At 36.0% G+C, this 26121-nt stretch overlaps 1 protein-coding gene across 7 annotated transcripts; it reads left to right on the top strand.

The window, feature by feature from the left end:
- Positions 1-546: 546 nt before the first annotated feature.
- Positions 547-24994, top strand: LOC128263324 (lachesin). 7 transcript variants are annotated; one of them, XM_052998342.1, is made up of 10 exons: positions 547-680; positions 6520-7169; positions 12289-12395; positions 14579-14795; positions 15675-15833; positions 15911-16039; positions 20582-20732; positions 21239-21381; positions 23065-23196; positions 23401-24994. In XM_052998342.1, the coding sequence occupies exons 2-10, from the start codon at positions 6848-6850 to the stop codon at positions 23571-23573; spliced, it is 1533 nt and encodes a 510-aa protein (XP_052854302.1). In that variant the 5' UTR covers positions 547-680; positions 6520-6847; the 3' UTR covers positions 23574-24994. The 7 variants fall into 7 exon arrangements, with proteins under 7 accessions (XP_052854302.1, XP_052854296.1, XP_052854303.1 ...); XM_052998336.1 differs by having other exon boundaries at positions 23341-24994; XM_052998337.1 differs by having other exon boundaries at positions 548-611; positions 23341-24994.
- The last annotated feature ends 1127 nt before the right edge of the window (positions 24995-26121 follow it).

The raw sequence follows: 26121 nt of genomic DNA, 5'->3' as shown, positions 1-26121 counted from the left end.
GCCTCCGAAATGCAATGTGTCCCAAAACAAACAACTTCATGTGCTGCGAGAAACAAATATGGGATTTGAATTTGCTTTTAATTTGGCTTGATTCGATTATTATTAAAAAGCAACCCAACGATAGGTTCGCCCACAAGGCCCAAAATGTTCGACAGCGAAATTGGCTTGCAACTCGAACGTCGTGGGGCAGTTTTCGGGGGTATGAGTTGGGAGTTCGGGTGGACTCTGTTAACATTTTTGTCGCGTGTTTTGCGGTCTGTTGTTGTGGTTGCAGTTGCACGCAAACTACAAGCCGCCGAACACAACAAGGATACCGGGGCAAAGCCAGCAACAACTACCAATGGACAGCATCCTGCGGCCTTTGGTTGGCTTAAACCGAACCTCCACTTCGGCTTCGCTCTGTCGGACGTCGGCTCGTCCCGGCCTGTTATCACTCGTCTAACGCGGCGTATACGTAACAGCAATTTTCATTCGTTGGATTTTCCATTCTTGTTGTTGGTGGAAACCCAGAGCCGGGCTCTGTGCGAGCATTAAGTGTCCTCGGCAAATCAGTTTCGCTACGGGTTCTGCACGAAGCGGACGCGTTTTGTCACAGTTACTCTAAAAAAAACGTGAGTGAAGATCTCGGCTAACTGAAAGTCGTACTTAAGTGAAGCGCGCTCGTCGCCATGTGATCGATTGTAAAGAAATAGCACATAAGTTTATGTGATGTTGTGTTTATTACTTGAATGTGGTGAAAGATTATTCAAACTGTTGACTGATTAATTAGTTGTTTTTTTGTTGTTAACATGCACATAAATAAAGTAGTTGCAAAGTTTGTATGGTGTATGCTTTTAAAACCATAAAATTTATATCAATTAATTGTACATGCTGAATATTTGGTAGGAATAAACTATAAGAGGATTTTTTGAGGATCAAGATCAAATATATGTATGAACAGAATTTTGAAAAATCTTGGAGAACAACAACTAGATCCACAAAAATCAAACAAATAACTATTTTATTTCAGAAGAATTTTGAACCCAATAAATTAGAAAACAGCTTTCCACAGATTGAAGAAAGTCAAGCGCAAAAAAAAAGTTTATAACAAGAGCATTATAAATGCTGTACATTTTATAAAACCCATTTTTAATTAAACTCATTTGAAAGTATATTATTTACATTTGTAAAGCAACAGATTTTGTAAATTTTGGATTTTCAAAGAAAAGCGTTTTTGTATCCTTAAATTAGGGGTGTCTTTTAAATAAGAATGAAATAAATAAATTTAAAAAGAACAATAATTTCCATATTATCTAACAAAGTGTATATGCCTATTTTATTAAAAACTATCAAAATTTTACGAAACCCAAAAAGAAAGGGTCGTAGTATTTTAGAAATAACATTTCTACATGAATGTCAGTCAAATTTTTTTAATTTAAAGGTATATTAAGAAATTATTTTTTTTTAAATGTAGTTGAAGACGACATATTAATCTTATCCTAATAAAACAAACCATATTTGAGCTAGCCATCTATTAAAAGTTCTAAAATATATGTTTATGCGTTTCAAATATAATGTTATCGGTGTGTTATATTTCTATAATTAAGTCTATTAGAAAATGTATTTCTAGTATGAGAAATGGGAACGACAAACAATTTAATGACCGTATAGTCATAAAAGTCAATTGAATTCTTTGATTTATCTAAGTGAAAGTAAATCAAACATACTCTCAAATAACTGAATACCATTTTAACGTTAATCACAACTATAATCCAGACCACACACTCACATGTCACTTGTCAGGCACTTGAAATGGGTAAACAATTAACAGTTAACTCTGCTAATGCACATTTCATGCCAACAACAAGTAAACAAACATCGAGACTAACTCCAGGACCCTCAAAGTCCCGAAGTACCGAAGCCGGCAGACACGCACACAGAGCCACTCTCTGAATCTCTGAAAAAATCCCTAACAAACTTATAAGCGAATAAATGAATCCACCAGAGTTCACTTTGGGACAACTCGCAAAAAGATGTTGAGGGGGAATTTTGGTGCGATTGATAAAGGACTGCAGTTGTTGCCACTGCAACGCAACGCACAACAGGCAAACACAACCGAAAACAGCAAGGCAAATATAAACAAAGAATTTAGCTTAAAAATACATTAACCCACTACATCCACGGAGAGTCGGGAGCTGTGGGGAGAAGGGCCAGGGCCCGACTCCCAACTGCTGAAAACTTGCATACGTAATGGGGCAGTAGATAGAGAGTCAACGCGTGCAACTACAGTGAAGCTTGGGTTGAGCTGAAAACTGCAGGATATATATATTTTCTGTTATTATAAAATATGTTATGTTCATTAAATAGACAACAAATCAGACATAGAAAGAGAAATTAAAAACAAATTGTATGTTAATAGTATATAGTAAGTATTTTTTTAAACACCAATTATATTACAAAACAATTGTCATTTGTTTAATTGAGCCTTATAACTTAAACTGATATTAACAATAATAGTTTAATTAATTCACAATCATCTAAATAATCATATAGATAGGTTTCGGTCGGAATAGGTTTGTTAAAAGTTATAAAAAGTTTTGAGACTTTAAATTCAATATTTAATTAAAAAGTGCTATTTAATAAAATATACACATAAATATTTTTTTTGAATTGATTTTTATGCCATCTGAACAAACTTAATCAATTTGATTTAACCGAGAATAGAGGTCCCATAGTTTAACCAATAAAATTAAAATAAGTTAAATTAGAAAAGCCAATTAGAATAGCGCATTCAGAAAGACATTTTTTTTAACAATGTGAAAGTCCAAAGCAGCGTAATACCTTTAGTTTTTACTGTAAAGTGTGTGTGTGTTGTATTCAAGCATCAATGCAGATCAATGGCAAGATACAGAGCCGGAGAAGGATAGTAAACTCCAGGATGTCAGCTGTTTCTGAACTTTTTGTCGTCAGCCAGGACAAGGCTTATTGCCTCTTTATTTATTTCCACTTTTTTTTGAATTTTTTTTCTGTTCAGCTCTGTTTCGTTTTGTTTGCTTGAATTTGGTTTGTCGTTTGCTGCTGCAACTTTACAAATTGTGCAAACCAAATTGCAAAAATATGATGCTGTTCATAATGATGATGAAGAAAATATGGAAATTATATGTCTGATAGGAATTTTTTGATCAAAAGTGTACATTTTTTGATGCGCATATTGAATACCTCTTGCCAATTTCACATTTGTGTGAATTTAATACGTCAATTAAGCCATAGGAATTCGCTTGAGAAGAAGCCCAAAATAGTACCTAATTTTTTTTAATTTTTTCAGAAGATTAAAGTCAGTACAAGTCTTAAGTCTAAAGTCATTTTAAATCCTTGAGAGGGTATTAAAATTTCAGTCAGAAGTTTGAACGCATCCAAGGATACATTTTTGACCCTATAAAACATATAAATTCACTAAATTGCAGGGTCGGTCAAGGCATGTCCGTCTGTCTGTCCTTTTTTTTTCGCAAACTTGTCTTTCAGTTTTAAAGAAAACTCTCCATGGAAAAATTGTTTTTTTTTAATTATAGATTTGTTGTTTTACTAATTTTTTTTTGCATTTTTCAAGATATAGATATTGTTTATTTTTCAGAATTACGATTTTATTTTGATTCAAATTGGACGACTATTTCATAAAGCTCTCATGGGAACAATCCGAAATAAAACAAATACATCGAGTAAAAATTATAAATTCTCTATTTTTACAATTACAGACGTACGGTTTTAATTTAACTGATATCGGAAAACGACTACACGATGCCATATGAACGATCGAATAAAGAATATTTACTTTGAAAGAATATTTACTTTTTGCAATAGCTGCCAGGTTACAGAAACTTTGGCTTGATGAAGTTTGCTTCCTTTCTTGTGAATAAATTGTGGATACAAAAATTAAGAAGAACTTAATCAAAATAAAGGTATTGAAAAAGTTGATCGCAGTGGGCAGGCGCCTAATAGAAGGAGGGACCTTTTAAATTTTAATTATTTTATTTATATCTGTTTCTTTACATTCGATTTATTTCAATACGGTGAAAGCCTTTTACATAAGCGAGTAGTTAAAAAGCGGTTGACTATGATTTTTTCACAGAGACAACCCAAAAGCCTTCTGATAGTTAGTTACCTTTAAATTGAGTTCTTCCTATAAAACTTTTAAATAAAAATAAACAAGGCCACAGGTCTACTTAACTTTCCTTCCCGGCAACCTTTTTGCCAACTCAGTGTCCTCCCCTCAATTACCATGGCAATATGGAAGTTAAAAGCTGTCAAGTATTAAGCGAAGCTTAAGAGAAATCGCCTGAGGACAGGGACCATTTTGCATGGCCTGATGATTTACTTAGGGGACAGGGCATGGCTGTCAAGGCTTATTATTGTTTACAGAATTCCTTTTACATAATTTTAAGTCATCTAAATAAATAAAAAGTGGTATTGGAGCACCACATTCTGAAACCCTTATAAATGGTAAGATTCTTGCTGCCGTATGACGAGCATTAGCAAGATTCAAAGTACAAATGTTTAATATTTAATTCATTTGCTTTCCCCTAAACACTGCATAACTTTCATTTAGTTAATCTTTCAAAAACCCACAACAATTATAAGCCAGAAGTTATCATTCAAAAACAGAACAAGCCAAAGCCAAACACACACTAAGTGGCCTCATTAAAATTTAATTTCCTAGCATAAAAACAAAGGAAAAACACAAACACATTCGGAACAAGTTCCTCCCTCAACAATTTATTAATTTAATTACAAACACTTTGCCAAACTCATAAAAAAGTGCATAAAATTTGTTGGACTTCTTGTTCTTGTTTCTGATGGTAAATCTGTTTTGGTCCATACCAAAAAAGCTTCATCATGTGTGAGTGGTGTGGAGGATTTTGGGCGGCTGGGGCGTCGGCAAAAATTGCTTAATTTCATAAGCGAGTCATAAGGGAAAAAGTTTTGTCTCTGTGACTACGAGTGGGTTTTTGTGGGGAGCTCTGTCTGAGTAAGTGTTTGCCAGGCTGCGTGTGGACCCCACCGAAATGCTGAAGGCGACACGCTTAAAAGCCATAAAAAATATAACATTTTTGAAGAGAAAGTTTTGGATCAGATGGCCAAGAAACAGCAACGAAACAGAGTCAGGGCAGTGCGTGACACAACTATAACGCACAAGGCAGCTGGAAACAGACTAATAATATAAATTGTATTTTTGGGTTATATATCATTATGCTAAGTTAAAGATAATAATTTTAAGTTTGTAAAAATTGTAAGGCCCATTAATAACCTTTATATAAAATAATAGACCGTGTTTTCTATGAGCATATTTTTAATGAGAAAAATCTGAAGTAAATTAATGGGCGAAACGCACTGTAAGCCAATCATAGGACGTACTTTCTTGTTAGAGAAACTTAAGATATTACAACATTGACAGAAATAAAGTTGTAAAAGTATAAAATGAAGCCAAAGAAGTAAGAAGCAAGCCAAAAAACCAAAACTTAAGATAAACAACAAATGAAAAGAGCATTTAAATTAATTGGCATAAACTTGGCTGTCTACACATGTGGAATAGAAACTTTTATTTCGCCGACTTTTCCTAAAGTTCGCAGACTCTAGTACCTTTACTTTCAAAGATAACGAATGCATTTTTCTATGAGTTCCGGTTAGGCCTTTCACGCGTTTTAATTTTATCAACTACCCGCCAGGGGCTGTTCGAATTCCTTGTTCTGAGGCAAATCTTTATGACTTTTGGATAATTCCGTTGGTTTTCTTTCCTTTTTGGTGGCTTAAACTTTGCTGCAACACGTGCGAACCGCCTACGCAAAGGGGGCGTGGCAGGCAGCTAACATGCGGGTCTATGGCATAATATTTTGCCAAACTTTATTGAATTCCCCAGAAAATCTGCATGCCATCTGTGTGCATGCGTTGAAAGTTACTAGACAGCAAACAATTGGGCAGGGAACAGGAAAGTGGGAATCCAGTGCATTGAAGGCAAATTTATGGGTTCTAAAGTCAAATGGAAAACTCCAGAATTAAGGCAGTTTTTCCATTCCTTTTGCTCATGGCCAAATGGAATATGTATCCCTAGAAAAGAGTCCAAATTGAAAAATGGGAGAGTTCAAACTAACTAGACAAAGTCTTTAAGAAACAAACAGTAGTAAATATGTTTTTCTTTTTTCTGGTTGCGAAATTGAAAATTGTTTCTTAGTTTTAAAAACATATTCTTTAAGTCCTTTCAAAACATAAAAAACGTTAAAAGGGCTTACGATTCTTCTTATCCCGTAAATGTTGATCATTAAAGTTCTTTTCAATTAAAAAAGTAATAAAAAGTCGGTTATAACTTATACGATCAATTAAAATATTAATTAAAGTACAGGCGTATTAAATAGTTTTAATATGTCTTGATTAGATCATTGAAAGTTTGCAACTTACAAAAATAAATTTATATTTAATATCGAGTTTAAAAATGTGCAATATTCAGGCTAAACACCATTTAGAACTCATATTAAAAATTCTGCACTCCAGTTTCACCAGATCCTTATAAAATGGTTTCACCAGATTGGCTTTGCTTAAACACAGTACATATTAAGTGAGTGCCCAAGGAAAAGTAAAAAGTAAACAAAGTCAAAAATCTGATAATTGCCACGAGCCAAAAACTGCGATAGCAAAACCGTGTGAAAGACTCCCGAACAAAAGTAAAAACACAAACAAACCCCGCGGCGTGCGAAAAATTAGAGTGGCGGAGCGGTGGTAAAAACTGAGCCAGTCGATCCGAGAGGATGCACTTTGGCCAGGAGGCGAGGCCATTATTGGGGCTCCTGGCTGTGGCTGAGTCGACCGCAACGGCAAGTTGATGTTGCCCCCGTCCTGGCATCTAATTGGGGCCCTCCTCGTGCTCGCGGCAACAGCGGGGGACTCCACCAACAAGATCATCTTGCCGCAGATTCTCAACGGCGGCGGCATCGGGGGCATCGGAATCGCCTCGGGTAAACATCCGTCCGGCTCCAAGACAGTGGCGGTTGGAGCGGTTCCAAGTCTCGTCGGAGGAGCAGGAGGAGCCGGAGGCGGAGGAGGAGCTGTGGCTGGCAGCGGCGGAACCGGCAGCACGGTGGTCGGGAGCAATGGCGTGATTGTGGCCGGAGGCGGGGCCAATGTGCCGACCTCGAATTTAAACAGTGAGTATCTGGCATGACATATCTAAATGAATATTAAACTCAAGTGATTTTACACTATGATACAGAGCTTTTGTAATCAATCTGGTATACTGCACAATTGAGTTTGCCCTCTTTTTTGATTTTCCTGCCTATAAAATGCATCGCCGATAAAAGTCAAACTTAATCTGGTCATCAGCAAAATCATCTGGTTAGCTTCTTTATTTTTATTTTATTTCACTTAGTTACATAAATCAAAATTCGTATCTAGTATATTTAGTTAAGCCGTGATACGCAGAATATTCAATAGGTTCCTATTCTAAATATTTACCTTTATAAATAGGTTTTTTTTTCTATTATCGACTATTTTCCTGATTATTTAATTCATTGCTGGCCCTTTATTGTTACATTTTTAGTCCCTAAACTTATTAGGTAACGCCAAAGGAGTTGTATTTGTTAAAAAAATAAAGCAATTTATTCTGTAACTAGTTTTATACGGCTGCTATAAAGCATTTTCTAATATATATCTTTATACTTAAAGTGCAAATAAAAAATAAATATTTTTTCTCAATTAGTCAAACAAAAATGGTCAGCTTAAAATTGTGAATTAACATAGCAGCATTCATGTCAATTAAAAATTGGTTTTTAATTTTAATAAATGTTATGTTTTCGATGATTCTTTAAACGTTTTTTCTTTGCTTAAAAAAATTGGAAAACAAATGAGGAAATTTTGTAATTTGTAATCTTTTTTGGCCAACGTCTATGGAATTTTTACTGTTTACTAACATTTTCCGATGCACCAGGTAACTTGTCCCTTGGCTTGCAATTTTGTAGTGCAGTGTAAATACTGCAATCGCACTTTATCCTTATCCGCGATTGCCTTTTGGCTGCTTTCCGACTCCCGCGCCTGATGCCATCAATAACACTCTGATGCCACGTGGCAGACCAACGCCCCCGCAGCCAATCATATTTGCACAGACAAATGGGGGGAAAGGGTCCCCAATACCCCCACAGATTGAAGAGCCAGTGATACTGGCATAGGAAGCCATAGGGCAAAAGGTGATACAAGGCTTTACGCCAAAAATTGAAAGCCATCATGGCTTAGGTGGCAGTTCAAAGATATCCCCGTGCCCATGCACATGCAAACAAATTTATCATTTATATAAGTGTAGGATAAACTAAATTTGGAAAAAAAAATCGTTTTCATATTTCAAAAAACAAATTGAACAAATATAAAATTCATTTTTAAAAAAAGTAGTTTATAGTGCTAAGCTAATAAACTAATATTGAAGTGTTATTTTATTTTGAGAATTATGCAATACATAGCTGAGGACTAACAACAAACCCAAATTTGAAAACAATAAAATAGCTTTTTGAATATTGGTGTTTATACCCTTGCAGAGGGTATTATAATTTCAGTCAGAAGTTTGCAACGCAGTGAAGGAGACATCTCCGACCCTATAAACATCTCCGACCCTATAAAGTATGTATGTTCTTGATCAGCATCACTAGGAGAGTCGATCTAGCTATGTCCGTCTGTCCGTCCGTTTCTACGTTTACGAGTCACTCAGATTTAAAGCTATCTGCATGAAACTTTTCCAAAAGTTGTTTTTCTATTGCGGGTTGTATATAAGTCGGAACGAGCCGGATTAGACGATCGGATAGCTCCCATTTGAGCAGTCGGAAATAAACGAACATAATTATAACTTTGCTTTTTTTAATTTCGTTTTTTAATTTCTTGAAATATAGTAAATGTTAAATATTCTAGAATAACATTTTTGAATTTCATTAAAATCGGACGACTATATTATATAAATAAATAAATACAAAAAAATGTAACTTCTAAATTTTTTAATATTTTTTTTAAATTCTTTTTGACTAAGTAATAATATGATAGTTCAGAATTACGCCTTTAGTTTCATTGAAAAAGAAACGATCGAATAAGTAAGCTAAAAATCATCATAGCTTCAATGTTTTAAAACATATACGCATATAAATAGAAAAAAAAATATATGGGTATTTCCAAAATCTCTTTCCCAAATTAAATAGATAAAAAAAAATCTTTAAAAGTATTTTCCCAAGTTCAAAAAGAGTTATAAGAGAAATTTAAATGTTCAAAAACAGAAAAGATTCCGATCCTAAGGAAATAAGTTCTGAGTGTGCACATGTGAGCTGTGTGAAGGGGAAGAATAAATCCAGAATGGTGACATATCCGCGGGGCTAACACGCCTCCAGCTCCAACCCGCCACTCAACTCCTGCGAATGCCGGCTGTCATTGTTCTCAGGTGCAGTGGCAACAAAAGCAGGGGGAAACGGGACCAGCAACAGCAATAATGCAGTTTAACTGTGCACAAAATTCATTCAGGCAGCGCAATTTATGTCGCAACAGGCGACATCCACCGCATCATCATCCTCGTCCCCATCAACATCGACATCCTCCCACTTCGTCGTCTCAACTGCCGATGGCCAATATCATAGCCAACGTGTTTTTGCATTGCTGCGAATTTATTCATGAGTCGAGCACCTTAACTATGCAGGCAAAAATGCAATATCAACTTCAATTAAGTGTTGAATATTTAGTTGAAGACATTCATGGTAATATTAAGATGCTTGGTTGCAGAAATAAAATGAATAGTAATTTATGAATTTATTTGTTGCTTTATACGAGGAAATTTTCAATTTCTTAAACATTTTACTTTAAATTGTTGCCGAGGTCGAGATATAATATATATATATTATATCTTTCTTCACAATATGAAATTACATGATTTGAAATGGCAATCATTAAACGACTTACTGATTAAAGCTCAAAGAAAAAATTAAATACTAATAACAAAATTATACTCACCATTTAGATATTGATATCAAGGGCAATTGTATTAAAATTTTTTTAGCTGATCATTACAAAAATTAAATTGTTTGGCCAGTCCAAAACTAATGGTTGCTAATTACGGCTCTTAATTTAAATATTGTCTATATATTTGCTCAAATAAATTTCATAAGCAATATTAATATTAATAGAGTCTTAAAATTTGATTGAATTACTTTTCCTGGAAATGTAATGCTTTAATTAAATGTTGGCAAAAGGAAGTTTTTTTTTATCATATAGTGAGGGATTTAATTATATCCTTGAAAACTGTCATCTCTATCAGACTTCTCATTTGATTGTTTGTTGTCACTGTTTTAGGGTGTGGTCGTGTGGGCGTGGGCGGACGGCTGAGACCCCAACAAAATTTATATGCAGACACGCGCTCTGGCGCGAAAATTGCAGCTGGATGAAATCCCATGATTATGCAGACTATTTTCCCCGCCGTTGGTGCCATTGCGTAAACGTTGCACGCTAGACTTGCAACAAGGGGCTCACAGTGCTGCCCTTTGCATCTATTTTTTGTCACTTCAAGAGACAGTCACTCAGAAAAACAAAACTATATTTTGTTTATCATGGTAATAACAGTTGAAATTAGCCATTGTTTAATAAGAGACAAGACTTTTAAAAAACATTCCTTGATTATATATCTTAGCATTATTTAATATAAAACTGGATATACATTTTTTTAAGTGAGCTGAATTTATTTTTTGTCCGATAAGAACCATAAAATATATAACTTTAAACAACCCTGTTTAAACGCCATTTTCGAAACCTGTCAATAATTTTTTTTGTGCCAGAAACCTTTCATTAATTTATGCAACTCTTGTGTTATTGTTTCATAATTAGTTGGGCTTGAGGGTGCGGTCAAAAGGGCGGATTGGTGGGCATATGGTTTATATCGCCCATGGCCTCGCGAAGTCAACCAAATTCAATTGACTTGTGCACATTTCGATTCGGCAAATGTGTAACTCTATATGGGCTGCTGTTTGTGTTTGAGTTTATATTGTGCATATGTACACATGACTGGCAGGCTCAACGGCCATCATAAATAGCTAATTAAACTAAGGCAATAGTTCGATACCATTTCTGGGCCGTTAAATTAGGTTCCCAAATGAAATTTGCGCAAATATACGCTTTAATTATAATCCGAACTTTTGCCAATTTATTTTTTATCAGAGAACTGACTGAATTTGAATTTGACAATATTTAATTTATAAATCAGCAAAAAGTCACAATGAGTATTTTAATTTGAATACCTTTATTCAATGCGTTAATAAAAACCTTTTCAACACTGTTTAATGTTATTGAAAAGGACTTATTTTAAATCGAAAATTATTTTTAATAAATGAATTCAAAAAATCTGCTGTAATCACTTTTAATCGATGCACATTCAAAAGTCTTTTAGTGTCCCTCTAAGCCGCACACTTCATTAAAATTGTGTGATTTGTTATGCATAATTGTTGCCTTTTTAGGAATCCGATTTAATAATTGCAGCTCAAACAGTTTAATTGAATTGCCAAAGCTATTTCGTTAGGCTATCATGCTCAAAGCAAACAAAAATTGAATTTCTATATTAAATATTTGCTTAGCTCAACTAAATTAGCAGATAAATGAATGACGCTAAGTCTCCTCCTCTTTTGTGGTCTTGTCGCCTATGGAGTTTCAATATTTGTCTGAATAATAACGGAAATGCTATTAGGAACATTCCCAGTTGCTTTCGTAGCACAATTAAAATGCATTTCGGCAAATTTGTTATACGGTCATTAAAAGTTTAATGATTGCAGCTGGCTGTAGCAGCGAGTGAAAATTTCCGCATCGAGTGTTGCAAAAAAAAAGTTCAACTTGTTGATGTTTGAAGCAAATATAAGTGAAATATAAGTGAAATTTACTATACGGTTGGTGCTTGTCCTTGGTGTGCGTTCGAACATGTGCTTAATTATAATTGTACATTCCCGGAAAATACCCGTACAGCAGCCGGAATAATGAGTCAACGCAAAAATCAATGATATAATTATTTTGCATCCCCGAAAGCCATTTTTTGAACCACTGCCGCCGCCGCCGACTCTTCGCCTGCAGCCAAAGCCGGAAACATTTTTACAATTAATTTTCCGCGCATAATTGATTTTTATGGTTTATTTGATTATGCAAATTCATGAGCGGCATATTGACATAGAACTAAGTCAAATATAAATAGAATTGAATAAATATTTTATGCACTTAATGAAAATAAATTCATTTTTAACTAGCTATTTTAATTCATTATGTGTTTTGCAGTTGTCGTCGAAGAACCCGAATTTACTGAATACATCGAAAATGTAACTGTACCTGCTGGACGTAATGTTAAACTTGGTTGCTCCGTTAAAAATCTGGGCTCATATAAGGTGAGAAAGATATTTTCTTTTCCGTTTCCTATTATTTATTTATAATTGGTGACAAAAGTTTCTCAAAAAGAAACTTGGTAAAAATATAAAAATTCGCTTAAGCTATAACGAAATGTAAGAACTTTGGTACGTAAAATGTAAATGGATATTTTGGTAGTCATTTTAATATAAATTTATAAATCTCATTTAATTACCATTGCTTTCATTTATCTGTTGCAACAAATTCAACAAACCTTAACCACATAGCATCTATGATTAAATATGTTACATCACGGACTTCTTAACAAACTTAAATCACTGCAAATATAATTTTTACCATTGGCTAAATCCATTTAAAACTGGAGTGAAATTTTCCTGAAAAGTGCTGACATCGTTTCGCTTAGTTTTTATGCATCATTAGCCGTTCCCTTTTGGCGGTAAAAAAAATAGTCCAAACAGAGCAAGAAAAGCGACGGGGCCACGATAAATGGGGTTGTAGAAGGGACGTGAAATGATTTATTAATTAAGCAGCTTGTAATAAGTGCTAATGATTTGATTACTTGGCATAAAAACCATGTCTTAAAAGATTAGACTGGGAGTGCATAGCAAATGAGGTGGGATGAGCCCGCTAATTAAATTTCATTGAATGCAGACTGCAATCTCCACATCCCCAACATCACCAACTCAGCCATTCGCTATTGAGGCTACCCGAATGCTTTTGACGGGTCTTAAACAGATCATTACCATGAATGGCGGATGCGGCTTACTTGCACTGACTTTGGCCATCATTAGGGGACACTCAAAGTGCTGGATTCCCAGCTCAAGTAGCCATCATCACCATCGCCGGCCTTGTTAGCGTGCTGGCTCCGAAAACCCATCCAATGGTATGTCGGTACGCAGGAAATAGAATCAAATTGAGGTGTAAATGAGAGCAACAAGAAAGTGTGCAGCAAAAAGAAGAACGTGCAGTGCATGCAAGTAAATGGAAAAGCCCTTGGAAAACTCCTGCCAGAGAAACGAGAGACCCGGCTTGGCTTTAGTCGAATGGCATGTTTAAGTAGCTGGGCGTCAGTGAGTAAGGCTTCGCCTTACATATATTGGCTGCATGTAATTCATAGCTATCACCACACACACAGGACTCTCTGCTTTTCCCTTTCAGAACATGCAGGAACTTGTAACCGGTTGCGTTTATTTTTATATGCGACACTATGATGCAATTTTCTCGCTTCCGCCCCCTGCCATTTCCATTTCCCACCCGTTCTTTTTTCCCATTTTCCCCCATTTCGACTGCCGATGCTGAGCTGTGAAATTGCTGGGTGTTCCATATACTACGTGTGTGTAGTGACAGAACGCAAAAAAAAGGAATGTTAGGATGTTATTAAAAAGTTCTCGCTTTTTTAAGCACCAGTAGTGGTAGTGGTTAAAGGGTTCAACCGAAAATTAGATTAAGCGTTAAGCTTTTATTTTTAGTATTCTATACTTGGTTAGGGTTTTAATTAAATTACATTTTTTCTTTGATAATAAGTTTTTACACAAAAACTTTTGAGTAATTAAATATCACTTTAAGCAAAACCACGACTACAAATAATTTGTCTATTTTTATACCCTTGGAGTGGCTATTATATTTTCAGAGGTTTGTAACGAAGTGAAGGAGACATTTCCGACCATATAAAGTACATATATTTTGATCAGCATGTCCGTCGGTCCGTCCGTCCGTCCGTTTCTACGAAAAGTAGTCTTTCAGTTGCAGAGCTATCTGCATGAAACTTTTCCAAAAGTTGTCTTCCCGTTCCGAATAAAAAATATTGTAGCTTCTCTAATTATCAATTTATTTTTCAATTCCTTAGGACATAGTTTAATAATAAAGAACTACGCTTTTAATTGTATTCAAATCGGAGAACGATATTATAGCTGCCATAGGAACGATCGAATAATTGAGATAAATATCATCAAATGTTATATTTTTTTTAATTCAAATTATATTAAAAAACTTACCTGTTTTAAAGAATGTTAAATTTTTTGCAGAAGCTGAAAGGGTAATATAAATTTTCTGATGTTTTCTGCTGTTTTTCTTTTTCAATAATTTTAATTAAAATTTTTTTTTTTTAATTCGCTTAACCTTACAGTTAGTTTAGTTTATCGATAGTTTTAAGGCAAGATTGTAAGCAATGTATTTTCAATGTGGTTTTCGTTTTCTCTTTTAGGTTGCCTGGATGCACTTTGAGCAGTCCGCCATCCTGACCGTTCACAATCACGTGATCACGCGCAATCCGCGCATCAGTGTCACGCACGACAAGCACGACCGGCATCGCACGTGGTATTTGCATATAAACAACGTGCACGAGGAGGACAGGGGTCGGTATATGTGCCAGATCAATACGGTGACGGCCAAAACGCAGTTTGGCTACCTGAACGTTGTGGGTAAGTTGTGGGGAAACTAATCAAAGCGGCAAAGCGGAGTACCTCGGGGATTTCGCTGGTGCTCCCAAAAATCCTGTGCAAATACGCCGCGTATTAAAAAATAATTTATGTGCCTTAAAGCGGGGTGCAAACATGGCGAAAACAAAAGCAAAACAGAAAGCCGGTCCAGAACCGAATCCAGGAATCAGGACGAGGACGCGGGCCAGTACCCGGAACGGAGCACAGTTCAGTGAATCCTTTGCCCAGGCAAAATTATTTTCCCTGCCTGGGCAAACAACAAACAAATTATTAAAAATGCATGCGATATTTGTGGAGCAGGGAGCAAATGCGCGTGCTTTTAATTAAAAAATGTGAGAAAAAGAAACGAAATTATGTGCAGACAATAAAAGATATCAGGAACAACTTTAAAAATGGAAAAAAGTATACGTAGTTACATTAAAATAGTCTCTAATGAAATTTAAAATTAAAAGCTTCCGGAACGGAAAGCCAATCACTGATAATTATGTTAGCTTAGAAATAAATGCCAATTTAAAATTGAATAAACTAGGTGAAGGGATACCCGAATGCATTCGAATACAAAAGTTGAGCACATGTTTCTGGCGAATGATCAATAAATGCTTTTCTATTTAAACGAATAATGAGAAATGGGAAAATAATTGCTGTGCGACAGCGGGGTTCATATTAAAAGCAATTTCCTGGTGCCAAACTAGAGTTTGTCATGTTTGTTCGCAAATATTTATCATGCATAAATACGAGGGCAGAGTTCAATTTTAAATGGGCGCTGACTGCATCTATTTAAGAGGATAACCGGTGCGCAACAGTTTAGCGGATATTGCAGATTATTCGTTTTTCCCCGATATTCACCGATTTTCCCCGCAGTTCCGCCCAACATTGATGACTCGTTGAGCTCCAGCGATGTGATTGTGCGGGAGGGCGCCAACATTTCACTGAGGTGTCGGGCGAGCGGCAGTCCCAGACCCATTATCAAATGGAAACGCGACGATAACTCCCGCATAGCCATCAATAAGAATCACATAGGTAAGTGCGGATGCAGTGCATCAATCATTTAGCACTGTCCCCTGTCATTTTCCGTTCCATTTTCCCCCCGTTTTCAGTAAACGAATGGGAGGGCGACACCCTCGAGATCACTCGCATTTCCCGCCTGGACATGGGTGCCTATCTGTGCATCGCCTCCAATGGGGTCCCCCCCACGGTTTCCAAGCGCATCAAAGTCAGCGTGGACTGTAAGTACCCCAGATGGGAGTGTTTTTGGGTTTTGGTGCCAGGACACTGATTAAGGGACCCCTAGAAACTGTGAACGTGAATAGCCACGTTAACAATTTGGTTTGCTATGCGATAACGTGTCCACGGAAGTCGACTTAAATCTAAATACAAACGTTGTTATTTCTGTCCATAGTCTCTATTTTTCCGTTCTGGCTTTCAATTTATTTTTGTTACGTGCGTACTGGGAATATTGTTTGGCTGTTGAATTTGCAGGGTTTTTTCCTGTACACTTTGTGATTCGTTGCCGCTCATATTTCCATTTGTCGGCAGCGGATTAAAGTCGAACATCCAGGAAAATTGTCAGAGACTGATGAAAACTACTATGGAGCAGAATGAATATGGATCACATAGGTCCAGTTTAGCTATAAAAATAAATGTAATTCACTTAGTTGGCTAAGGAGTATTTAAATTTGATCAAATCTTTTTCAACCCTTTTTTTTCTGTTAAAAGTCTTTAGATAATTTCAAGTTGTGGTTAAATGATTTCCTTGAGAGCTTTTTGATATACGATATATTATGTTATAAACTTGGTCTAAAAATTTTTGGTTGGACTATTTAAACGGCAAGTGTATGAAATAAAATTGTTTTTCTGTTTATATAAACATTTTTAAAAAGTCTTTAAAAAAATAGATTCTTAATTTGTATTTAAAGCTATTTTTTTTAGTTATCTTAAAAAATAATTATTTTAGATATTTTGTTTTATGTTTGGTAACGCTAAACCAGTACTTTCAAATAACGCGAGTTTTTTTTGATGCTTAAAAAATTTGGTTACGGTAATAACCATATTGATATTTCAATAACTTTAAAAGGGAAATAATAAACTTTGTAGAAATTGCAACTTAATGTCGTCTAATTTTGAAAATATTGTTCATAATTGTACTGCTCAAAGGCAGAATTTTCTCATGCCTTAAACTTGCCTCACATGTCTGAGTCTGAAATCCCCGCAAAAATCCCACAAAGAGGCCCATGGTTACGGCTTTTTTCAATTGGTAGGCAACACACTTGTAGCTGCTGCAGTTTGTGGCTTATAGTAGAGCGAGCAGCTGCACAAAAAAATAAAAGACGGAATCAAATCACTGCGTTTGCCGTTGTGCACTTTTTAAGATTTATTACAGCCGACAGACACATCACATGTGCTGTCAAGTCCTGTCATTCCCGGGGAGGTGGGCGGCTTTCAGTGGGCGTGGTCGTAGTCGTGGTGGTGGTCGTGGTCTAGGTCGTCACAGAAATTTGCTCGTTTGCTGTCACTTAAAAATGCCGCAAGCATAAATCTATTTTTGTTTTGTACACGACATTCGCTGCTGTAACCAAACAATCCGCCGTCGAACAGTGGTTGCAATCCCCTCGTGGCAATAGTAAGCCAAACTGGGCAGTAACCAGTTCCAGTTTCCGTTAACAGTTCGCAGTGGCTAACTGTGGCCAGCAAAAAGTGCAATACAAATTTCAGTTGTGCAAGGGGTCGCAAAAAAAATGGCAAACTACAAATAGAAGAGCCGAAAATACCTTGATTGCCGCAGATGTCCTCCATAAAAAAAATATATTGTTCAATGTGTGTGTGCGGATCCCCTAGACAAAAAAAATTGGTGTATCTGAAGGACAACAGTGGTGAAATTGGTGTATAAGCTAAATTGTTGTTGGGCTTAAAGAACAAATAAAACTAGAGAAATGGTTATTATGTTATTAAATGTAAACAAAGAGTATTAAAATTTTTCAAGCGGAACTTATTTTGCGACAATATAAATGTAAACTTATATTCCTATTTATTTTTGATTTAAAAAATGGACTGCGTTGAAATCTATTATTATTTAAGTGTGTGTAGTAAAAATTCATTGATTAATATTTTATTCTAAATAAAGGGATATTGGGATATTGATATTAAGATCATAATATTTTTTTTACTGAACAAATTTCCTTTTAAAGAACTCCAATAATTTTCTATTATCTCAAAGAACTATTAAAGGATTAAAGCATGTACTTAGGTTTGTTATATGACTGCCACTTCCCATCCACACACATAACCATTTTCAATCGTCTGATAGCCCTTACAATCGATGATTGCCCAGCCAGGAGAAAGGACACCAGACGCAACTTTTAGTCTGGCAATCAAGTCGATCCCATCATTCCCATTTCGAGCCACACTTATTCCACAAATATTGTCCCTGTATTTTCCTCCGGCAGGGCAATCAATGGTCCGCAACTGTTCAACAATGATGCTGCTTGAACAGTAATCCTCTTGGCCATCTTGCAACCCCTTAACGAGGCTTCATTAACGGCTAATTTTCAAGTTGTTTACACTAGCAGTCAGCTCACCTTTTTTCTTGCCATTTTCAATGGAGCCGGGCGGAAAGAAAAGAATGTCACTCAATGTCCAGGCCAAGCAACCCACCCACCGTGCTAAATTATTGTTGACTCAACGCGAGTCCTTGTGGCACTTAACAGCTGCTTGACTCGCTACTTCCCTGCGCCAGTACTTTGCCGGCTTGCCTTTCCTTTCGCCAATATTGTCGCCACTCAATTGTAATTTAAATCAGTGCCCGAGCGAAAGGAGTGGAGGAAGCTGTTATCCCGGACAAATGTTTGTCCGTCCAGTTCAGTCCATTCCCGGCACTCGAGTCCTGCGCTTTTCACTCGGTTCCTCCTTTTTGTGTGGGCAATTAAAATGAATGGAAATAAAGGAAACGACGGCGACAACTTCAAGGTGATTTCTGCTTGACTTTCGCTTAAGCGCTCCGCTCAAAAGTTGTCTGGGGAAAAATGAACAGAAACAGAAATTATATCAATATAGAATATCTGTACTGCATACTAAATTAGCAAAGGAAAATGTTTCGCCTTTGCTTTTTGCCTTGGACGCTATTCCTTTGGAGTGGCGCAGGTTAAGGGTCGTTTGCAGCATATGTTGTCCTCTTGCCGGCGAACTTTTGCCGTTTCTGCTCCGGTTTCGGTTGCACACAAAGGCAACAAATCAGTATGCAGTCAGAAATACGTATGGCATAGGAACCGCTTCTCTTCGGAGCCGGAAACAGAAACTGAATTTGTTGCTTCCTGCTTGCTAAGCAACGCACGCCACAAAAATAAACGTAGTATGTGTAGACGTATGTGTGTCCTAGCCAAAGGACATGAGGACATAAGGACATATGCAAGCTGTCACAGTTGTTTTAACAAATTGTTCGGGCCGTCTGTGTATTTCCCCCATATTCTATATACCATAAAAATCCAAGAAAAATCATCGTGTTTATGTTAAAGAATCTGCCAATCAAAATGTTATTGGAAAATTGGCAAATCTGAATGCAAAGAAGGAAAATTGGATTTTGTATCTCCTCTGCCGGGCGTATATTTGGTGAGCAGTACCAACTAACCCACTTGACCCAACTCGTTGACAGGCTAATTAAGCCGCTTACTTTGTCACACTTAAGCTTGTTTTGATTAAAAGGATTATACCCAGCCCTGATGGTGCCACTGAGCACCTCATCAAAAATACAAAAGAGCCACGAGATACTTTTCATAAGCATACAAAGCCGAGTGGGGAAAAGCCGGGGCGCTAATTTGTGTCCGAGCTGATTAAAAATTCAATTGGACCATCAGCAGGACTGCTTTTCCGTGCCGTTTTTTGTTAGCCTTCAGCTTAATTGCCAACTCTTGGTGGACATAAATCAACAAAAGGTAAAACAGGCAGACAAATGACAAGGCGGAAAAAACTCCCGAAGAAAATCCATTGTGCCCCTTAATGATGATGAAGATGCTGATGACACTCGGATGCTGACAATAACTATAGGCGAAACGTAGTGCTCGAGTGTTCATTAGTCCCGCTCTCTGCGACATTTTTCCATTTAATATCTTAATTAAAAAAGTGTGCGCCAAATGCGCCTGAAGTGCGGGAGTTTTTTATATTTGTTTTTTTTTTTCGAGGCGCCAAAGGTTGGATTTCCATAGATGTCCTCGCACATAATTACAAAGGTGCAGGCGGTGAAAGCGGTGCAAGCTGGCAGTCAACTCAAGATGGAAAAAATCCCGAATAATGCTATTCATAAGATTTCGTTGCAAGGAAAATAGTTCCTTTTTTTCGTTCTGTTCGAGGCTCAAGAACTTTCTCTTGGTGACTCGTCTTGACTTGCAATTTAAATGAAAATCAGTCTGGGGAGAAAATGCCTGCTTAAATCAAAACTAAAAGAGCGCATTTGCATACACCCAAAAACAGCAGGAAAAAATCTATATGAAATATATGCATATACACTTTGCTCTTGAAACTTTGTTGTTTGTCAATAAAAAATGGGTAAAATAACTTCCAAAGTTGTCAAATGAATTATAGAGAACTTGACCACAAGTTTGGTTCCGAGTTGAGTTTATGCATTTACTGAGTTGAACTTTTTTGATTACAGAAGTGAGTAGGATGCAATTTTACGACTGAAATGTAAAATGATTTAATATATTTTTATGAGGATTTTTTGAGCTATACAACTAATAAGTGTATAAAAATATTTAAAAATTAATTTGTCTTATATTCAGTTCCACCAATGCTGCTTATCCCCCATCAATTGGTTGGTGCTCCAGAATATTCCAACGTTACCATCGAATGCTTCACTGAGGCACATCCCACATCTCTGAACTATTGGACACGTGGCGAGGGACCAATCATTCACGATTCGCACAAGTACAAGTGAGTACCAAAACCATATATATATATATATATATATATATATAGTAAGTGATTGAAGATAGAAAGTAAACTTTGGCAAGCCAAATTTAATATACCCTGCAGCTATTACAAAAGTAAAATATTATAAAAACCGACTACATAACTATAAAGCTATTTCGATTTTCCGTTGAGTTTTTCAAAGTTTTCCATAACAGCTATATGATATTTTAACCCTAATTTTGGAATAGTAAGCCATTACAATCTCTAAGTACATTAAGCTATATGATATATTTCTGCTTATTCCAATGAGATTTATGAGACTTTTTGGAAAACTCTATGAAGATAGCTCTTAAACTGAAACGGACATTTTTGACTCTCCTGGTGATGGTATTCAAGAATATATTTACTTTATATTGTCCAAAATATATCCCTAACTACGTTGCACACTCTTGACATATATTATAAGTGGCACAAAAATATAATTACATTTTTTAAATGTGTTTCCTCTTTAACTTCTTTACTTGCAGAGTTGAAGCTACAATCGGATTGCCAGCTTATAAAACCCATATGAAGTTGACCATCATAAATGTTAGCAGTGGCGATGATGGCATTTACAAATGTGTGGCCAAAAATCCCAGAGGCGAAACGGACGGCATTATACGCTTGTATGGTAAGTTTAAAAGTAAAGTAAATATACTGAATTGAATTCAGACAAGATGGGCATTGCTTTCTTTAAGTTCTTCACTCGCCAGTTCAATCCCAACTAATTAAGCTCTCCATGTCCAGCGGGTCTAATAAAGGACTCGAGGCATTGAAAAACTACCGCATTGGCCTTAACACAAATTGACAAATCTAAGCCATTTAGATGTTTGTCCGTGCCAGGGACAAAGCCAAATGAAAGGCCAAAGTGAAAGGGGCGAGAAAGAACCTCGGGCACATCCGTGGTCTGACTTAATTGCCTGTCTACGAGGCAGAACTCACTCTCTTGGCCCGAATGAACCGGAATAGCCGCCCCAAAAAGTGGCGAAGGACGAGCTCGTTGAGCGGCCATAATAATCAAGCCAGTGAAAAATCAAGTCACGTCCCTCCACCAAGGTGTGGAATTTTTGGCCATCCTGCTCTGGCTTAGCCGGCGAACTTTCCTTCTGCAGGCTCCCTCATCCTCATGTGATATCATGGCGAAACTTGGCTTCAAACTTAATGTGCATGTGCATGTATGTGCCGCAAGATTGGTAGCCAGTTAATATCACGTATTTAGTTTAATTACGTGATGGATTCGCTACCAGCGAGAACATTTTTAAGTTATCGATTGTGAAATTGGTATTGCTCTTTCTTGGCAGGGGTTTCAAAGTCGCACCGAGAACATAGTCCACAAAACCAATATAAAAGCTTTAACAGGCATACCTACAATATAAGGCATTCAAAAGTGTTCAGTTCACAAATAATTACAATTTTTTTAGAAAGGTTTAGAACAAAAGAAGTTAACATTTTTGGTGTGGAAAAATTGGTTTTACAAATTATATCAAACGGCATTTTTCAGTTGACATTTTAATTAATTTAAAATTTTGGTTTTGTCCATCAGAATGGGACCGCATTCAAAAGCACATTGCATTTTAAAATATTTTGTAACATTTATCCAGCATTGATTTTCCAAACTGACCTGGCATAATTTCAACATCCAAATTATAATTTCAACAAATTGAAATGGGATGCGGATAAGGCCCCCTGCTTTAATTATGACAGTTTTCTGGGTGCTCGGCGGCGCACATAAATATGCATATTGACACATTATTATGAAAATACAAAATAATTAGCATTTTGCAAAAGCCACTGAGGCGTATGAAATACCCAACAAGAGACAAGTGCAAAAATTATTCAGAATGAGGCACAAAAAATCAGTAAAATGAGACTGCATCAAAATTTAAATATGTACAAATGGCGGAAAAAAATGAACCGAAACGTGCTGTAAATGCCAAATTGAAAAATGTAAATTTTATGAAAACAAGAACATTCTTCCACAAATTATTGTGCCGTTTATTTATGTGGACTTAAATAAATGCAGAGTAAATGAAAACACAATACAGTGCAATGCAACAATCAAATAAAACTCTGCTTTTTTAAAGACTCGATTGTAAACATTTTGACAACATCAGAAGGCAAAGCTTATTATCGATTGACGTAAGGATTTGCTTTTGATTTGGATCAATGTTTCAACTAATGTTTATAAAAAAAGGCAGCTTTTCCTAAAGCTGGAATTAATTATATTTGGTTTTGGTAAAATGCATATAAAAAGTATAATATTTAAAAAGGGAAATTATAACATGTCTATTCTGCAATGAACCCTTCTTTTCAGTGTCCTATCCTCAAACTACTGCCTCATCGGGTCTATACTCCACCGATTCACATTGGGGAGAGAACGGGAACAACAACAATTATGCTTATGGTGGCTCCGATTCCACACGATCCATTTATGCGCAGGATAAAAGTGAGTTAATAATAAATTCCCTCCTAATATTTACTACCCCCGAGCAACCTACTTATATCATCTGTCCCTACTCACACGATTTCTTCGGCTTCTATTTGTGCTCTATTTCATTTCATGCCCATCATTTCATGGCCACCCATTCAGATACGCGGTATCAATCGAATTTGAACGAAATCGGTTTATCTGAACAAAAATCCTTCCTAGATAAGACGCAGAATCCGCTGTTGGCCAATGGCAATGCCAACGAGGCGGATGCGGAATCTAACGGAGGCCACAAATCTTCGATGGCGATTGCGTGGCTGTTCGTCGTCATCTCGACACTATTGTTAACAATCCGATCTGCGGTTGGTTCTAGCCTTAGCGTAAGTCTATGTTAGTTAATGCGAATCTAGCTTAGTATGGGATAAGCTGTAAGGCTTCACGTAAAATTAGCGAATAAAATATATACAAAAACATATATGTGTAATCGACTAGTCCTTAGTGAAACAGACCCTAATTACGATCCGCCCTTCCCCCATATATATTCCAAAATATGTATATGTGAGACACCAGGCCCTCTGAGCTTGGACAGCATATGTATAGCCATCAATCACAAAACCCTTCGTCGGGAGTCTATATACACTCATATTCGCATCTATGTCTAGGAGTTGAGACAAGCCAACCAAAGGGTAAATGCAATTTCATTTTGCTTTCAGTGCTGTGCTTTCAACTGAGAACGTTTCATAGTTATCAACTTAACAAACCACGGTCTATATAAATATGCATATACATCTATACATTCGTGCGTTAAACGCTGCTGACTCACACTTGCATATAAGGTTACACTTAATTATATAATTATGCATATGCCTTAAGGATTGCAAGCTGAAATGCAAAATAAACTTAACATAAGACACCACACATATCGATCATCGAAATTGTTCAAGTAATCCAAAAATACCAAAGCACATATATTTTTTATTTTTGAGTTCAGGGAAACATGCGGCGTTTTGATTTATTTCGAGTTTGAGTGGATAAAAGCTTTGAAAACGAAAAATGCAATAATTTTAAATAAAGAAAAGGAAAGAATAAAAACTATATTGAAGCCTACTAATTATTAAATATTTCCTACAATAAATATTGATAACTAAACTGCCAAAAAACCAGGTCATGCTCTGTTTAACATTCGTTTATATAATTTCAGCTATCGTATAGCAGTTTAATTAAGTTCATTAAATGTTTTTACCACAGCTCAAACAATAAAATTTATATCGTTCATCATAAGCCAAAAAATTAATTACGATGTAACTAATGGATTAATATTAATGTAAGATAAAACGAAATGTTAAACATTTAAGCTAAAATAATACAAAATAAAATTGTGTTGCTTTAAATACAAATTAAAATATAAAACGAGAAGCATGTTGAATGATGAGAAATATATTTGAATTAAATGCAGAGCTATGGACACAATTGAAAAGATATATACATATGTAACATTATATACAATTATAGACCTACGTATATACAAAGAAACACACGCATACACGAACAACACTTATGTAACATGTATTTAAGCATATAAAATGAGTTGTAACTGAGGCATTAAATTAAATAAAAATCCCAAAAAGACAAAAAAACAACTGAAATGGTATTCAGGGGAGAGTTACGCAAAGTGATGAAAGTGAGAAAATTGAAATAAAAATGAAATGCGTCAGCAAGAAGCCAGAATGATGTGTTAAATGCTTAATTAGTAACCAAATTAAACAACGCCGCTCGCAAGCAACGTCAAACATTAATATTAACAAAAAATAAACAACAATAAAAAATGCCCTGCAAAACATTAATAAACAATTAACCTTGTTGCAGTTTTTATGCTCTGATCTAGCAAGTGGCTGGAACTGGCCAGGAGGACCAATTCACTCTGACCGCATTTTATTCGTTATGCAATTTTATTGTATCCATTTTTAATACCCATTCCAATAAAAAAAGAGACCATAACAACAACGAAAAAAGTAAACGGTGGAAAAATTTTTGGAATCCGACTTTTATATACTCTTGAATTTATTGTGCATTATACAAACGAAATCTCACATCCCTTTTTCCAATCACTTGCCGAGACTAAAAAAATTAACGACAATAAAGCCCATTGACCAGGTTTGATTACAAAATAAATAGAAGAGTATTGTAAGTTATTTCAGTTCTTAAACTCTTAAGTTATACAATTAAGCATAGTTAAGGACGTGTCTATATTGAATCTCCTTTTAAAGTCTTACAAAAAATATAATACCCCCGGCAAAGGTATGACAACAAGAAAAGTTGCGTAAAATTGCCATATTCAATTTAATTATTATGCGGACGTGTGATGTCTGAGGGCTTAACATCTGGGATTGCGGGATGGGACTGGCTGTGTGTCACTTGAATTTCAATGACACAAACGCACCAAACTTTAGTATGCATTTTTCATTACGCTTTTTAATCATTTGAAAGTGCAACCAGGGCTGCCATGGTTAATGAGGCATCCAAGCGGATGTGGACGATCATGATAATGGCTTATTGAAGTTTACAAATTATTGTCGCCTGAGGTTATCGATGTTGTAGTTTGATATTGTAGATATATTTATTTCTTACCTTTAAGTACTAAATGTAAACAAATGTAGATGATTGTTAGCTGGTATTCTCTTAATAAATAAGTAGGAAATCCCGAAAAGGTCCAATTAAACTTATTTTTATAGCACAATTAAGAAGTAATTCTCTTAATAAATAAGAGCTTTAACTTTTTACCCCACAATTTGCTTAGTCGCTGAGGTAAAAAAAAGCCAAACAAATGCGGAAATTGAATTGAGAAACACTATGAAAGGGAAAATGGAAAAGGATATTAAGAGTTGTGGAGAATTCCAAAAGCTTGATGAGGAAATTCGGAATGCTAAGAGAACATAACAGAGC

This window comes from Drosophila gunungcola, unplaced genomic scaffold (assembly GCF_025200985.1).
Source record: "Drosophila gunungcola strain Sukarami unplaced genomic scaffold, Dgunungcola_SK_2 000001F, whole genome shotgun sequence".
Classification (NCBI taxonomy): Eukaryota; Metazoa; Arthropoda; class Insecta; order Diptera; family Drosophilidae; genus Drosophila; species Drosophila gunungcola.
This window is presented reverse-complemented; position numbering and strand designations above follow the sequence as displayed.